The sequence below is a fragment of the Rhipicephalus microplus genome, chromosome 3, assembly GCF_043290135.1.
Source record: "Rhipicephalus microplus isolate Deutch F79 chromosome 3, USDA_Rmic, whole genome shotgun sequence".
NCBI classification, from domain to species: domain Eukaryota; kingdom Metazoa; phylum Arthropoda; class Arachnida; order Ixodida; family Ixodidae; genus Rhipicephalus; species Rhipicephalus microplus.
The window spans coordinates 70,716,890-70,734,730 of NC_134702.1; the positions used below are offsets into that span (position 1 = coordinate 70,716,890).

General features: G+C 47.6%; 2 protein-coding genes across 5 annotated transcripts in view; one reads left to right on the forward strand and one right to left on the reverse strand.

Moving 5' to 3' along the window:
* The window catches only part of LOC119173636 (uncharacterized), an 80,272-nt gene extending 70,914 nt beyond the window's left edge, over positions 1-9,358 (reverse strand). The window contains exons 1-2 of the mRNA XM_075889780.1: positions 8,970-9,358; positions 5,222-5,311 (exon numbers count right to left, since the gene is read on the reverse strand). Of these exons, the coding sequence (XP_075745895.1) occupies positions 5,222-5,241 (20 nt within the window). The 5' untranslated portion in view covers positions 5,242-5,311; positions 8,970-9,358. The remainder of the gene's footprint in view (positions 1-5,221; positions 5,312-8,969) is intronic.
* Positions 9,359-9,554: 196 nt separating this feature from the next.
* The window catches only part of LOC119173619 (tectonic-like complex member MKS1), a 105,874-nt gene continuing 97,587 nt past the window's right edge, over positions 9,555-17,841 (forward strand). For 3 of the 4 annotated variants that reach the window (XM_037424424.2, XM_075889784.1, XM_075889785.1), the window contains exon 1: positions 9,561-9,766. The gene's annotated coding sequence lies outside the window, so the exon portion shown is untranslated. Of the gene's footprint in view, positions 9,767-17,841 lie in introns of all 4 variants that reach the window. The other variant, XM_075889783.1, reaches the window with a different exon arrangement.

Here is a 17,841-nt window from a genome sequence, read left to right on the forward strand (position 1 = left end):
TAACCATAAGCACATTTTCAGTGGTAATACAATTAATACACATATTACAAATAAAAGACCGTCATCCATAGTCGAAACGTTTTGCAGAGCAGTGAAGCCAGAATTTTCGATGAAATTTGCCAAGAAGAACGTCGACGGATAAAACTTTCCGACCGAAGTGAACACGTGCCTGTTCGGCGAAACGATGCGGATGAATTCCATAAAGCCGCCTGATGTGGCTTTTTATGCGATTCTTAAAAAAGAGATAAAAGTGACCAACGTAATTGTCTGCATCACAGTGCGACACCTCAACAATAACTCACGAGGGATTGGGGTAAGGAGGGATTAAAAGGTATAGAGATTGAGAGGGGAGAAAGGAGAGAGCGTGGCGCAGAGGCAGCGACATCCGGAAGTGAGGAGAAGATAGGAAAGATGGACACGGTCGCAGGAGTCCGAGGAAGGGGCACCACTCGGCGAGAGCTCTTGTCGGCGTCAGGAGATGGCGTAGGGCGAGCCAGTCGGCCAGAGCTGCGCTGTCGTCGGAGATCCGGGCACACAACCGGTGGTCACGAAATACAGAGAGCGAGGAGTCGCCTGATGTGGCTTGAATAACCGATTGCTATGCAGTAAGTCATGTAGGCAAATAGTGCGTGGGTGGGTCGGGGACCAGTGAAGGTAAAGCTTACATTTATTCTTAGGCTGTCTCGCGGTTTGGGGAAGCTGCGATTCGAAAAAAAAAAAAAGACGGAGCCGCTTACGTTGCTTAGCGTATGCAGCTACCGGAAAACGTTCACTGTGGTACTTGTTGGACCCCGCCGCAATAGACACGAATCGCAATCGGCTGCTGTGAAGGTTCCAGCCATCTTGTGCTGCACTTTTTTTTTTTTTAAACGAACACGGCCGCCGTGTCGATGAACTCGTGGAACGAATGCCGCAGTGCAGCGCCTCTGTGACCCGGTTCACTAAGTGCCGGTGAAACGAATGGGGCCTGCCTAACTTCGGAGCCAGAGATTTCCGCACATCGAATGGTTAGCGGAGCACACGCTTATCGCGGGTCTCTTAGCACTTATTCCAATCCAACTGCACGTATTCGCCTTAGTCACACGCGTCCATTCGCAATCCTTGCGCTGGCATCGCGATTCCGGAGGCGGGGAACTGGTGAACACACAAGTAGCGACAGAAGGAAACGGGTCATCGACTCCTCACCTGCTCGTCGCGTCGAGATCGATGGACGTGCCACAGAGGCGAGGGCGACCACTGCACGGCGACGAAGCGCCTCGCGGTCCTCCCGAAATGCACGGCTCGGTGGTCCAGAGCGGCAGGGCGTACGGGTGAGACCACGCCAGCGGCGGTAACAACGTCCAGCACTGTCGGACGACGTCCCAATACCAGCTCATGATGGCCAGATGCTGGCGGCCGACGTCGAACGCGAACCACCACGTGCGTAGTAGGCATGAGTGAGCCCCACGGGGCTAGTAGTACGCGCGTGTCCCGCTGAACAACTGCATACCTAGCTAGCTCTCCATCTCTGTTTTCGGAAAAAGAAATGGTGACCACGATTTTCCGTTTAACAACACTGACCTTCCAGTGGCCAAGGCTGGAAGTGTTTAGGACGACAGTGAGGAGTTTTCAGGCGCCAAGACACCGGCACGTCTGCTTCCGGCCTTTCCCTTCACTCCCCCTCCTCCATTTCCCCCAAACGACGATGAGGTAGCTCAAGAAACACCCCTTGTCCCGAAACCACCCCCATTACATCGTCTACTTTTAGGCACGCAGAAGCATGCCCAAAAGAAGCCTCTATGGTACAGAGCCAGCTCGGCCTTTTTTCTTTTCTCCAGAAGACGCATCACCCCGCTTCCTGGAACACCTGCTAACTACTGCTGTGCAGGCGAGCTAGGAAGGTTGTTGTTCTCCCTCTCTTCAGCATTGAAGGACTTGTAATGTTTTTCTCAAAACCAACATCAACTTACAATTATAACAAATTCAATGTACAAAATATTCTAAAAAAAAAAAAACATACCAAGAATCCCTTTTCGTCCACGAAAACAGAGGGGACAAAACAAAGTTAGGGTATTTTGCAAACAGTGAGCAGTGCTGGGACATTTCCCTGAAGGGAGAAAATGAGTTGACAGAAGGGGGATTTCTTTGGAACTTTTGTTGGCATTTGTAATGCTGTTTTCTACAAGCCTTCCAAGTTATGCCACTTGCAAAAAAAAAAGAGAGAAAGGAAGACAGAACCTTGTCCATTTCATTCAAGTTACAAAATACACGTACATGTAACCAAACTATAAGGCCGGCTATTCGCAAACTCAACAAAACTCGGAAATGAATCCTTTTGTCTCAACTAGAGCATGGAATGTTTGCGAGAATATAGAAGTCCTTACAGAACATGCCAATCGAGTTCGAAGTCGGCACTAGGCTCTCCCGGATGAGAACTGAAATTCGCATTAGGTAAAATGAACTAGTCCCTTTTTCTGCTTTACAATGAAAACGGACACTGCAACAAAGTGGGCACATCCTTGCATACGCTTGAAAAATGCCTGTAAGTTGGCTCGGCCACAGCAATATTTTCCAAACAAAAGCCTACAGTCCCATACTACTTTTCTAGCTCGCAGGTCATTCACCCCTGTACATTCAAATGAAGGTGAGGAAGAGCCACGAAGGCTTTTCAAAGCTCCCTGCTGGAATGTGTTACCTCATTATGGGAAAGCAAAAAGAAAGGTTAACGGTGAATGAAAAAAATTGTTTGCCAGCTAGTTAGTGGTCATGGGTTTCAGGTTGAGAAACTTTCTCACGCATGCGCAATAACTATTTTGCAAACTGTCCATTGGCTACACAAGGCCCACAACAAAATTATGAACTGATACAGTTATCGCTACATCCTGCAAAATGTCACTTTAAAAAAATCAGATTACACTGTTGATAAACAGCTGTGTGAGGAGTGATCAAAATTCAGAGATTAAATCACTTGGTACAGAACGGGAGTCGATTCCCACTTGCACGTTGAACCGAGAAAACTGTTGTGAATGCATGTGTGCAGCCGCCCCAGGTTCACAATGTACAGCCACCCGAAGTGTGAAAGCTAGAAATGCTGAGCATTGGTCTAAGCAGTGGCAAATGGAGAGGAGGCTGTAGGGACGATTGCCCAACCACCCCCCCAATATGTCAGCCATCCCCACACCTGCCTTCAGTGCTTCTCGTACACCTCCTTTGTTGTCAGGTAGCATCTGCACGTTGCCACGGCCAACAATGCGCAAACTTCAGCGGTAGCCGAGTGGTTAGCAGTAGCAAATCCAGAGAGGGGGAGGGGGGACAATTGTTCCACTCTCAAAGCCTGTGTCAGCACTCCCTACCCTCTATTCTGTGCTTGTCGTCTGCCTATCATCAATTAAGACAAGTGAGGGGCACCACTGGGATTGGACATTAACTGCACTTATTCTAAAATGGAGTTACTTCAAATGATTGCCGCCCCCTCCCCCCCAGAAAAAAAAAAACGAGCCTCTGGGTCTAATGATATACAAAACACAGAGAATGTCAAGCTAAGCAGATCGAATCAAGCACATAAGTTCTTATGGCTACAATCTAACCTTCAGCGGGCTTGGTTGACTATACCACATGCAGTTTTCTTAGACACATTAACTTAGTGCAGTAATGATTGTCTGCTGAATATAATGACAGGCCTAACATGAGCGTAATGCATGCGTCGACCTATGCTTGCTCAACAGCACTCGCCAAAAATAGCGCTAAATGCACAGACCGTTTAAGATGTGAAAATTACAGAGCCTCACACAGTCGCTGATAAGAGTCCGTCCACGACACACAGCTCGGCAAGTGAATGTGCCCAGCACCAGTTTACATGCAACAGCTGTGCTATATTCTCACTTTCGTAATGAAAATGCACCAACGAAAATAACAAAACACATCAACACAATATCAGAAACTGGACAGCTTATGACCCACTACATGTGAATTTTTAAAGCACTAATAAAGACGACAATATGCTCCATAGATCTTGAGTTGCACATACACCTCTTCACAGAAAAGGCTAATAATATTAATTATAATAATGTGAACTTTAACATCCTAAAGGTATGAATTGCTGTAGTGGAGTGCTCCAGGAATTTCGACCACCTGGTGTTCTTTAACATGCAGCGACATCGCACAGTACACGGGCCTCTACTGTTTCGCCTCGATCCGATTGCAACCGCCGCAAGCGGAATCGAACCCACGACCTTCAGGTCAGCAGCCGAGCACCCTAGCCCCTGATCCAACGAGGCGGACTTTCATAGAAAGGTCACCAAGATTCTTCCTATGGAAGTTTCACATTCAAGCACAGGAAACGAGCCGCGCCTTGTCCGTTTTGCAATGATATGCACAGACCAAATAGCAAAAGAGAAATGTAAAAGCAATGCATGCTACAAAAAGCACTTCCTGCACAAAAAAACCATGCAGCAGTAAACTCGGCACACGTTCATTTCAGTGTTTTGCTACAACAAGCACAGCAGTATCATTAATATCTCAGCGCCGTTTGATTCTGCACAGCAGTCTTTATGTTTCCGGAAATTGAAATCGTCTTCAAAGCAAGGGTCAGAAATGGTACAATGGCGTAAGGCAAAGAAGGAAAACTGGACGTCATGCAAGCTCTATAACAAAAATATATCTGTTCATGTTAGCACACAGGACTAATTGTTTTTACATTAATTCGGCAGCATCAGTGGCACTTCATCATTCACTTGTGGCTTCTTGGGGCCTCGCATTGCTTGTATAATAAAGAAAAACAGCAAAAGGAGGCAAAAGTCACAATTACGCTAATCTAAGTCTTAGTATGCATGAGTAATGTACTGTTGTTATAACTGCAGCCAACAAAATTTCAGTGCACTTCGATAGCCTTGAAAATTATTCATGGTAATTGCATGCTGCCTTTGATGTGATTTTATAATTTCATGAGTGTAAAAACGTAGTTGCCCCCACCAACCTCCAGCCCACAACCTTGAACTCGGCAGTGCAATGCTGTACGAGACTAGTACAGAGAGTACGAGCAACACTAGAGTTGCATCAAGAATAAAATGGGCCCATCTCAAGCATAGGTACCATCATCCGGCAGATTATGGTGTTTTGTTAGAGAGAAGACGACAGAGCAGCCGTGGCATCGGTCTCATTTCTTTACATGTGGTGCCGAAATCGAAGCCCAGGGACAAACCAGGAACATTTCTTCATAAATGCACGAGGATGTGTCACTCACCTTATCCCACGGCCGTCCATGGAAGTCCTCCGTAATGCACAACCTCCTTGCTGCGGAACCAGGATGCTCGGCCTCTAACATAGGGGAAGCCTGCACAGACAGGGCCGCAGAGTCACATTTACATGCGAATAACCTAGCAATTGAACTGCAATCAATACGAGGAACCCAGAAATGCATCTGCTGCCTGTTGCAGAAAAGCCAGCACTGAGAGAAACGATACGGCGGCATTCAAAATTTAACGAAGTACCAGCTCAATCAAACAAGGCTCCCAAAGTGTCAGTAAATCTTTTCCGTCAATATAAAGTCACACAATGCTTCATTTTACCACAAAAAAGAAACTACCAACAATTGCAAGCCAAAATGGGAATTCTGTTTCACATCAACTATGTATATGCACAGCAGTACCACACATGGCAATTAACGGAGGTTTTCGTTGCAGCTGCTCTAATAATGATTCAAAAAGTAGTAGTATTGCAGCGTGGACTGCGCACCATTGGTTGCGTACAACAGAGAGATGGCACCATCTTTTATTACCTTTACATGAGAATTCATGCTCTCATATAATGTGGCATGGCTTATTGTGCTTCTATTGTTCTCTGTACATCAACACTACTACAGTGAAGCACAACAGTATGCACAAACATTGGCCCTGCTTGGATACAATTATGTACCATGGGCAATATGAAAACCTCAAACCTGACAGAAAGTGAGCGCAACAGAGCATCTGTGTGAAATTTGCTAGACAACATAGTGCAGAGTTACAATATATTCCCTCGAGGTGATGCTCGGCCAAGTGCTGCGGGGCTTATTGTCAGCATCATTTTCCATGTGCTTTAACTGTGCACTGCCAACGCGGCTTCATCCACCACTCGGCTGTACTGCCTACACGTAATGACAAAAAACATAGGGGGGCATTGTTTAGAACTACATCCGCACATCTGTGAATAATTGAAATTGGGCCACTTCATATTGTTCATTCCTGTTCACTCTGCGTCCCTTAGTTGCTGCGCATAACTTCAGAGGACAAATTTGCAGACCACACTACCATGTTCGATAGGATGTGTGCTTGTTTCAGTCTCTCAATGTTTGCAGCCACAACAATATGGCCCACTCCAAGTACTTAATTACCAATTATTTTGAGTCACTAGATAGTGCACCAATATACGTCCTACTACCTACCTCAACATTTGCACTAGGAAGATTTAGGCAGCTTGGAACTATGCCGATTTGACATGTTTTAACACTGGTGCCGCAAGAGTACACACCAAATGCAATGAAAGAGAATGACAATGGAGCATTGCCCAATTTGTTTCTCACCAGAATTCTGTCGTCCACTTATTGAATTGAAGGCCCTTAACAACTGCCTCAACCCCAAGGGCAAGTGACATCCACTAGTTTCACGTTTGATTTTTACACAGACATGCAAGCAACATGGTTACGAACAAATGGTTCACAATACCCTACTGACCCACATTGATTGATATGTGGGGTTTAACGTCCCAAAACCACCATATGATTATGAGAGACGCTACTGACCCACATTTTGCAGCTGCGTTCTGTAAGAAGCCTTGCACAGTTCTATAAAGTGGGCACTCACTCCGATTCCAACAACACATTATGTGGAATATCAAGTGTGAACTTGTGCAGTTCTAGGCACAGTTTGGACAGCACAAACATGCCGGGAAGCATCTTCTCACGGCCTGGTGAGAGAGCCAGAGGTGAAGTTTGCATGAAGCACAATCACGTTACGCACTTGATCAACGTGGCATAGTGGTCAACTTTCTTTTCTTGAACGAGCAGGAAAAAAAATCGGGGAGTTCCAATGCTCAATGATGTTAAGTCCCAGACGATGAATCGAAGACCCCACACACATTTATTCCCTATGCCGTAGTATCTAAACATTTGCAACCACGGCCACGATTACCCAGATTTTTAACAAGATCAAGCAAGTAGGCTAAAGGCAGAATTGTGCAAACATTAAGGAAATGGTGCAGCTGACGGAGTGCAGAACAGTGCTTTGCACATCCTTTGCAGTGCGTGACTACGAGTCGTTCAATACGGTTAAAATCGGGTCGTAGGTAGACGTGCATATATATACATATAGCACAGTGAAGAAACGACCGAACAACAGGGCATTAAGGCATGGTACCAAAGTTGCAGTAGAAACCACACCGTATATGAACAGGGGAAAAAATCAGCGCTGCACCAATTCCAAAGAACATGCTTCAATTGTAAAGAGAAAGAAGATTTATTGCGGGCCATTGAGCCATGCAGACGGCAGTGGAGATTAAAGCCAGCACAGAAATCGCCACACACAGCAAATCGTCGAAAATTCGGGAAGGACAAAACGCGGACGCTAAATGGCACCGACGTGCGACAAAGAATGCTCCTGCCGGGACTTAACACAATGAGCAGCTCGTAGCTGCGGAGGGGTAACAGTGGTGAGAAGATTACGAAGACGGGGGATATGGGTTGCGAAATTCTAATCGACCACACAGCGATAGGCAGGACCGAGAGACAAGCAACAGATACAGCCGCTACATTCGCAGTGCCCAAGGAAAGAAATTACGTTTTGTCAGTGGCGTAGCCAAGGGTAGGTACACTGGAAGTCTTGTAAAATATCGCGGATCTGGGACATTAAACCCCCAAAATCATTACTAAAAACGCTCAGTTACAGTTCCCTAACATGCACCATGTCAACGAAGGCTCCCTGTGAGCTAGCATAATCGTCTCTGGGCTGTTGACCCCCACAAAAAAATGCACGGCCGAGGTTGTCACGTTAGCTTTTCTACTCTTGTGCAGCAGCCCGGAAAGGAGATCTTTCTCTCCGCTAAATAGATCCTCAGCTGTCGTTAGCGTCCTTCCGAAGTGAAATCGCACTAGTCTCAGTGGCAACGCACTCGGACGCGACTAATATCTTCAATTCCTACATCGGCTTCTTTCTTTTTCCCGCCCTCTAATCAAAGAATAGCTGGCACATCGCACCACACAAACGGTTGGCTCGCTCCCTTCGCAAAACACGTATTCCAGGACGGGTCGGCGGCCTCGCCACGTTACGAGAAGGCGCGCGCTCTGACAATGCCCCCCTGCTCGAGACGGAAAGGGTCAAAATACGTGGCTTTCTCTTGTGCGACACCATCCACACAGCTGTCCCAATCATCGAAACATTCCGCGACAACAGTACGAGGTGCCGCCGAAAACAACGGCGGACGGGGAGGGGGGGCGCTAACAAGCATCGACCCGACACTGATAGCGCCCAGACTTAACCTGGCAGAAGTGATGTTCGAACAAGAGCGAAAGGGTTCCTAAAGAGTAGTGCGACACCATCGGTGCGCAGCTCACTATCGTAGCTCGGTGGTAGAGGTGGTGGTGCGCCGGCACGAGGGCCGTCGAGATAGAAGGCGCAACAACAACAAGAAAAAAGAACCAGCAGAGGTTACGTAAACGGCGACCCGCCATGAAGGACATCGAGGCCGCCTAGGAAAAGCGCGACATAGGCGCACTTTTTCACACACACAGACCCTGCCGCTACGCGCAGTCGAACAATTTTAGGCCCCTCTAACTAGATCGACTCCCAAACGCAAAGAGGTTCAAAAAGCCAGAGAGGGTAGAAATAAACGTAGCAGAAAGGACAGCTGTGTCAAAAGAGAGAAGGCGTGCTCACAGAAGTGCAAGACGACACAGTCGTGGGTCGGCAGATGCACACAACTTTCGGGTATCTCTTTTAGATTTTTTTTTTTTTACTCACGCGAGGCATCAGCCGGTGAGGGACGAGCCGTGGCAGCGCGGCGAAACGTTGCTTAGTCGCTGGCCGAAAATGTCAGCGCGCATGGAGGCGAGATACGTGGTGCTCGCTTGCGACGAAAAGCACAAAAACGGCGGCCCAGGCACACAAACCAGTAATAGGCTTAGAACGTCCAGCACGCGACCAGGCACTGGCGGAAGCGCCCGAGTCGCCACGGAAACCACGGCTGGGTGACGGTGCGAGCTTGCTACGAAATCATTTCCTGTTGTTGTAATCTCGACGACATGTTCCTTCCTCAGATGAGAAGGTGGCCGCAGGAGGGGTTACCTTTTGTATCTCGATGCACTCTACATTTTCCTTTACAAGCCGCCATCATGAAAGCAGCACACAAACGTAAACATTTATTTTTTGCAAAAGTATTTACCTTTATGTAAATTCATTTTATTTATCAAGCAAAACACGCCTTATTTAATAAATGAGTATTCATGCTTCAATTGTTTTTATAACTTGTTTTTAAAACGTAATATTTTTTCTGCGGGATGAATGTTTGCGTAGAAACGAGGCGAAACAACAAGCAAAACTGGCTGGCAGGTATGTTGTGGTCGCGTGCTAGCTGCAAGCGTGCTGTGCTGTGGGGTTGGGCGTGAGTATTGCTTGTTACGTTAACGAGGAACAGCGTCAAGAGTGTTTCGTTCGCTGAACGGCCTGCAGGTGCTAGTGATCCCGCGGCAGTGTGACGTGGAAAAAAGACTTCGAGTCGCCGACGACCGCTGCAATAGCGACCAAAATAAAGGCCGGAGGTAGTACATTACGTCCTCTTGCACTGTTTATTTTCCCTCTGTGTACGTGTTATTGGTTTATTTTTAGGCACCTTAAAGGAGGCATGAATTGTGAGTGAGATAGAGAAAAATGCACTTGAGCTAGTTCGCATGCTGGGGATGAGTAATCAATTTCCTGGATCTTGTTTTAAACGTGGAGTGACGTCTAGCTTCGATAGATCGCTTTCTTTAGCCAGATATTGTCGCCCACGAAAGCATAAAACAAATAAAAGAAGCTTGCTGGGCTGGCACGTGCTTTTAAAAAGAAAACAAAACCCTCCGATTGTGTCGCTATTCTTTGAAAAAAAAAAAACAGCTGAGGTCCCTCAGCACCTGTTTCGTGTTCAATCTTGGCTACGGAGCGTTGCACAGTAGGCAGCCCACGGCTGGTGACACATATAGCATTGTAAATTGCGAGCAGCTTCGACGTCCTATTGTTGTTAACTTGTTCGGCCTTAAACCTTCGCGTCGCGATTATACAAGGCGCCTGCTGGGCGTTGCAAATACGCAGCTGTTCTCCGTCGGTATTCACTCCGATGACTATATATATATATATATATATATATATATATATATATATATATATTGCTTGATATTTCTGATTGGGAGAGCTGTTTTTTGTTCAGTAAACAGCGACGTTGCGCGCGAAACGACTGTTTTGGCGTGACTTTGTAATAGCGTGTGTTGCCGTACGGAACTGGAGTTACTATACATGCTACCTAAAGGTAGCATATACAGTAAGTCCATACGGAACGCGCTCTGTAGGTGATGTTTAGTGTCACATATGCGAGACACGACAGCGACGATGTAATTGACCCTGCACCGGCTCACTACGCTTAATGGAGGCCGTGCCCACGAGATGTTTGACATGCAAGGACCTCGATTCACTGCACACAACTTCAACCCATCGCGGCAACTTTTAGCCTGTACGAGCGTCATCAAGTGTACCTCAAGTGTACCTCTATGTGTGGTAACTTGTTAAGAGAGACGTGCATCGCGCTCGTGCACTGTCTGTGTTTCGGTTTGATCCATTTCCATTCCCGAGGGGTGCAAGGTGAAGCGAAAGATTCAACAAGGGGCTCAGTGTCGCCATCTGGCGCTGCCCTACACCAGTGACGCGGAGGTTGCGCGGAGAAAAACGCAAGAGGATAGAAGGAGGAAGTGGGAAGCCAGCAGGATCAGACATCCTCGACCTTGCTTCCTTATTGGCCCGTGCCGGTCACGCGGTGCTTTGACGTCACGTCATTGCCAGCCGAGATTTCATCGTCTGTCGCGAGCCTTCCTCCGCTGCGTTTTTTGACAGCTTCCTTTTGGAGGAAGAGAAAGAGAGATTGGTTTCTCCCTTTTCCTTCGAGCTTCGTTGTTTCCGATCTTCTTCCTTCCTCTTTAATCTCCTTTCCTCTACCGTTTTCTTTGTGAAACTCTGATGGAATGTTCCTCCGTTTCATGTCCCATCTTTGCTTCTTTTTTTTCTCACCGCCTCATGTTGCCTAGCGGTAATGGTAGCAACGTTGGAGATGTGGTCTATATTAGTCCGTTCAGAGGGGAAGTAGGACCATTTGATGTGAAGCCTGGAGTCGACAGATGGCATGGAAGAACGAACTTTGCACTTGTTTTTTTTTTTTTCTTTCACGCAGGGCCGGAGGGAAGCTACAACTTTTTCTTGCGCATTAGGGGACGCGTCATCGGGTGCAGATGTGCTCCCTAGCTGCTATTTTTCCCCCAAGAACGCCTAACGTAACAGAGCGTCTTGCACTGGCTTGCTGCCGTCAGATGCGAAAGCGTATAGACACAAGGTCAGTCAAGGTGAAACGTTCGGCCAAGCAGGCGCAGCCAGCAACCACGCTCGTTTGAAAGACCTCTTCCGCGGTTCGCCGACGTCAAACCTCTTACATAAAGTGCTCGATTATCTAAATAAGCTCTCCAACCGCAGCGTCTGTTCAAGAGTAATTTCGTTGCAGGAACTTTTTGCACGAGCGTAGCGACGAGATCGCACAATTCGAAATACTAGTCTAGAAGGAAGCGAGGTATAGTGAGTAGTGTATACACTGCTCAACCTCGTGGTGATGGCGCTGTGCCAGCAATTATTATGTAGAGACGTGGCCTCCGTGAAGGCGTTTTCTCCGTCGTTGCTCCAATTCACTGAGCAGTTTCGTGATAAGCCGTCGCGGAGGAACGTTGCCAGCCGTTCCAGGGGACGTACTGCTACACAATCGCTCTATTAAGAGGCTCTCAGCTGCTGGACGCTGTATATGAACGTTTGATAGGCGTGTAAATAGGCCCGCCCAAACGTCGAGAGGCAGACTCACCTTGCCATATTGCTTTGTTCTGTCTTGTTTTCTGCGTCTGTATGTTGCGTGTATTAGACAGCATTTCATCAACTAGCCCCAAAAGAAATGGAGTCTTAGCTAGATAATGATCTAGATGGGGAGATTTAGAGAGGCTGAAATTGAAGTTCAGATGTATATTAGAGCTGGATCGATGTAACGGGTTTTAGATGAGCGGACGCAAGCTTGTATTCCCTCATGAGAATGTCTGTGTTGAGTGTGTTACTAATAGAGAAATGAAGGGGCTTGCGCGGACATTGAAGAGAACGTGTAGCGCGTTGTGAAGTAGCAATATATACATAATCGTTAACTAACGGAGTCCAGAGTTACCTTACATGTAGCGTGTATGTATAGGAGCTCTAACGGCGTCGGCTGCGCAGCAATACCTAAAAGAAACAGGTGATAACGTTTTCTATATCACGACTACGGCGATACCGTGACTATAGGATCTTTCCGTTTCTAAAGCTCACTTATCGCTGCTGCTAGCGCAGTTTCCGTTGTATAGAAGGAGACATCTGCCGCATTGCGGTAGACTGTAGGAATACGAACGCTGTATATGTGCGCATTTGACGCGGATGGTACGCAGGGATCAGCAGTACTTTTTTAAATGGGCGTGCAGCAGTGAACTGACACCACCACTAACGTACGTCATCATCGCATACGCTTAGGGCTCCAAACCCGACCGTAACAAGTGTTTTGGAACGACGCACGAAGCACAAGGGTCATCCGTACGTACAGATTAACAAGGTGTAGTGTTTCGAAATAAACAACCATAAATAGTACACGTGTACTTGAACGTACGCACACTATAGTACAAAACATTGTTCAATGTATATATGATTGAATGAAAAGTGAACACGTACTAACGTGAAACAATAGCCGACAGACGAAAGCAATCGTCATGTGCAGCCGCGAACAGGCGAATAGAATCTTCGACGTGACATGTCGTTGCAACCAGATGGATGAGTTTGTCGCGTCAAGTCGGTATGCAAGCACACGAACAACAGCGCTACCGTGATAACGCGCAGTGTTGTAATCGGCGCTTAGGAAAGCCGGTTGCAATCAGCGACCCGATTTCTGTTGATTACATTCTGTTCATTGTTTCCGTCTTACGCAATTAGTATGCACACCGACCCATCAAACTTTATTCTGGCTGTAAAGAAATTCGAGCTTAAAAAAAGGCTATTACTTCAGGACAAACATGACGTCGATTAGATCAGCCATCGACTTCGTAAATGCGAGATAATGGAGGGAAACAGTGAAGTAAAAGCGAGACAAAAAAAAAAACACTGCTTTCGAGCGCACAGCAACTCCGCTTCGCCGCATTGCTCTGCTGTCATGCGGCGCAGCCCGCCGTTAGTAGTGCGCTAAAGAAACGGAACACATAGCGACAGGCGGAGCCTAGGCCTAGCCAGCTCCGGATCGATATAGCCGTTGTGTGTGCGTGTTTGGAATCTCGCTTTTGGCTCTTCTATGTCTCCGAACGCAGCGAGTGAGAGAGAGAGAGAGAATCGGCTCGCATAGCTTCTTTGTATCCGTGCGCCTTATTTTACTTCGATTTTCGTTCTCCCTTCGCTACATTGTACGTGCGTGCGCATAATGCCGGAACAGGCTAGGTCCGCTCGCTATTTCGACGCGAAGCCAGCGAAATGGATATAGGGATGAAAAACAACACAAAAAGATGGCGGGAGGGGTGGTGAGGGGCTTTGGGGAAACAACGATCGCACACTGGCGCGTGCGTACTTGCGTGCGTGTACACATAGTTGCCACCCTCGCCTTCCCTTGGTAGCAGTGCGCGCAAGCGTGTTACACCGCGTTACCCAGTTGCCGAGCGGGGAAGCCCGACTACCCGAGTGTGCACACAGGCGGCGCTCGTGCCCGCGAGGAATTTTGTCGTCCAGGGGGGGGGGGGGGGGGCGTTGTTACGTCGAATGGCGCGTGTGACAGGAGGATCGAAGGGAGCAAGGAGGAAGAGAGAAGACTTTGAATGGCGCGGCGCCCCTCGCTTTTTATCTCTCTATACTTTGCTTGTTTCTGTTTGTCTATCGTGCTGCGGTGTAGCGCGCCTGTACTCGCTAAATCCGTGCAGTGTTGTTCGGGTTGCATAAATAGCAGCAGTTTGTATTATAACGTGTTACGAAACCGTGTTCGCGCGGAAATTTGTTCTCTTTTTTTTTTTTTTTGGAACGCAGGAAGGAACTGCTCCTGTGAGCGGTCGCCCCCCCCCCCCCCCAATCGCACACAGCATTCCCTACGACCAGCTGCTATGATTCAATGACTGAGCCTGACAATAAAGCGAAGACTGACAAAGAGATATATTGGTTCCCAACTCAGACACTGCACTGCGATAATATGGGGGGGGGGGGGGGCAAAGTTTGTTCATACAATGATGGTGACCGGAAGCCTCTGTTGTCGCATAGCGAAAATAGAATATTTGTCATATTTACTCCCAGACAGTCTGGTCATTACGATTAGTACGCCATCGCTTCATTTTTATGTGCACGGGTGGGGGGGGGGGGGGGGATTGGGTGCAAAGTAGGCCCCATATAGTGTCATAATGGATTTAACGCTGCAACTCGGGGGGGGGGGGGGGGTGCAAAGTTAGCCTCATAATTTTGTCACAATAGCGATTGGGGGGGGGGGGTGGCTGGACTAATCTTCGCCCCCCCCCCTTCCGAAGGGGAACCCTTTATGGTCGCAGCAATAAAACTTTGCCCCCCCCCCCCCCCTACCACCCTTGTGAATGGAAGAACCATACGCACGCCTACGAGAGCGATTGGACAGAGACATAGCTGTGAGCGTCCGAATGCTGCGACTCCAACTAAACCGTGCGGAGGCCGAGTGCAATTGCTACAACATATCGCCACGCTGCACGCAACAGCTGGTCGGAAGCAGTAGTAAAGCGAGCGCGCGTTACGAAATTAGGAGCAGGGAGCGCGAAAGAGAGGGAGAGGAAGCAATTGCGCGTGACACCGTCTAGGGAGAGCGAAGGCCGCCCGGATACACTGTCGCCCGATCGACATTGAAAGAAAAACGATAATATAAAGAAAAGAACTCGAAAGCTCTGGACATTTGATACTTTCAATAAGCTTTCTGTTGCGCTGCGTCGCGCGCGAATAAACATCTTTATTTAAAGCCTTTATATAGGAACGCTGAATTATAGACGGCCCTGACGGGGGGTTTAAGCGACGCTCCTGGTGGGGCTGTACTTTTAAAATTGTAGTGATGGTACGAAGACGTCTATCACGATAGAAAGGCTTGCACGAAAGGGATGTTTCGGCGTATTCCAAAACTAATGCCTCCTCTATTTTTTTATTTTTTTTATAGAGAAGGCGCTGCCAAAACTAAGTCACCAAGTGTTGTACAACGTACGTGTTGCAAAGAGTGTACCGGCGCACGCAGGGTTGTTGCTGCACCGCAAATCTTTTGAATGTAGAAAACATGGCCACGTGACGTGCAATGCATTGTTTCAATGCTTCTCAGTCACAAAAAAAAAAAAAAGAGGGTAGAGGAGTCCATTTCAGCGAAAACGATGCCCGACGAAAGCAAAGATCGGTTTTGGGAAAGGCGAAATGCTGGTCATGCATGGTCGTAGACCACCGCAGTGGGATGAGGAGACAGACAAGACCACGGGGCTCGACAGCAGACGCCACATTCGCGGGATCGAATCCGATTGCATTTCGCTATAGGCTCGTCTATACTTACATTTAGGTGCACGTTAAAGTACACCAGGCGAATCGACTTTGTCGTCCTGATGCCGATTAGACCACGTTCAAATTTCAACAGAAAGCAAAAAAAAAAATAAACAAGCGGTATCTACACGTCCATTAGGTCACACGTAGAATTCACCTAGCGGAAAACAACTGAGATGTCCGAAATTCCGTTACAGTCTTTTCTTTTTGTTTCCTTTGCTTTACCGCACACGCTATTAAGTCTGTCACGCGACGGGAAAAGCGCGAACCTGATTATTTATAGAAAGGAATCAGTCATTTTAGTTTCACTTCGTATGGAAGGTCTGTACGTAAATGTACGTGCAGATGTGTATCGAGCTTGAAGCTTTAGATCTATTTTCTTTTCTTCATTACCTTATTTTACGAACGTGATTCACTTAACCGCTCAGGCATGTGAGTGATTCGCTAAAAAATAAAAAAAAAACAAAAAAAAACAAACGACAGAAGGTGAACTGAAAAAAAAAAGGCGTCGTCGTCCCGACATATGCACCGTCTCGAATTCATCTTTCGTTGCCGGTGACCTTTTGCCGTCGTGTCGTGTTGTCGTTTTCTCTACCTACCACACAGCGTGTGCCTCCAGTTGCTCCCCCTGCAGGTGCGTGGCTAATTGCGTTCAGCGTTGTGTAAGCGCCGCATATGCGCGAACACCATTTCCATATGCGCTCACACGGTTTCCTACGAGGAAAGGTTGTCGAGTATCGGCCTGCGCTTGGCGTTGTAATGGCATTTGCACGCAACTCTTATTGCGGATTTATTTCTCTTCTTTTTTTCTCTTCCTCGTTTGCCTCAGGAATTCGCTATAGTTCTTTCGAAGCAGGCAAATACGGTCTTCGCGGAAACCAAAAAAAAAAAAGTAACACCCGACTATCGTATTATACGTGGAAAGCTCCGCAAAATACGAATATAGGCGTGCGCGATTACAAACTCGACGAGAGGAATCGTGTGACACTGCGGCAGCGCCTAAAGCATTGTGCGGGAAATAGCGAGGCTCAGCCAACGCGTATACCTTCGGGAAATACCGGCATTGCTTGCGTATTCGTCTGGCCATTTTTATGCAATGTTATTATTAATATTGCGGACATTTAAAGTTTACACCGTCTGCATCCTCCTGCGAACAATATGTGTCCCGCCTCCGTCACTGTCACCAGCTCGCCATCAGACTCAACGCTGAGGAGAGACAAAAAGCCCGTAAAATTCTGCACGACGCATTCCACACCACTGTGACCTTCCACCCCGGCGACGAGGTGCTATACTCCGGACACCAGTTCGCACTCCTGGCTTGCGCCACAAATTTCAGTTTTGGTTCCTCGGCCCATACACAGTCTTGGAACACATCTGGCCCGTTACTTATCGCGTTGAACCTGCGATTCCTCCAAGTGACCGGCGCTGTCGCGGTACCCAGATTATGCATGTGCCGCGTATGAAACCTTTCGCAAGGCGCTCTCCGCATCTCTAGGTTGCGGTCAGGATGGCCACTCTCATGCGCGGAGAATTAGTGTGGGCATTTAAAGCACGCTTTTTCATCATCATCATCATCATCATCATCATCATCATCATCATCAGCCTGACTACGTTCACTGCAGGACAAAGGCCTCTCCCATGTTCCGCCAGTTAACCCGGTCCTGTGCTTGCTGCTGCCAATTTATACCCGCAAACTTCTTGATCTCATCTGCCCACCTAATCTTCTGTCTCCCCCTAACCCGCTTCCCTTCTCTGGGAATCCAGTCAGTTACCCTTGACGACCAGCGGTTATTCTGTCTACGCGCTACATGCCCGGCCCGTGTCCATTTCTTCTTCTTGATTTCAGCTATGATATCCTTAACCCCCGTTTGTTCCCTAATCCACTCTGCTCTCTTCTTGTCTCTTCAGGTTACACCTACCATTTTTCTTTCCATTGCTCGCTGCATCGTCCTCAATTTAAGCTGAACCCTCTTTGTAAGTCTCCAGGTTTCTGCTCCGTAGCTAAGTACCTGCAACATACAGCTGTTATATACCTTCC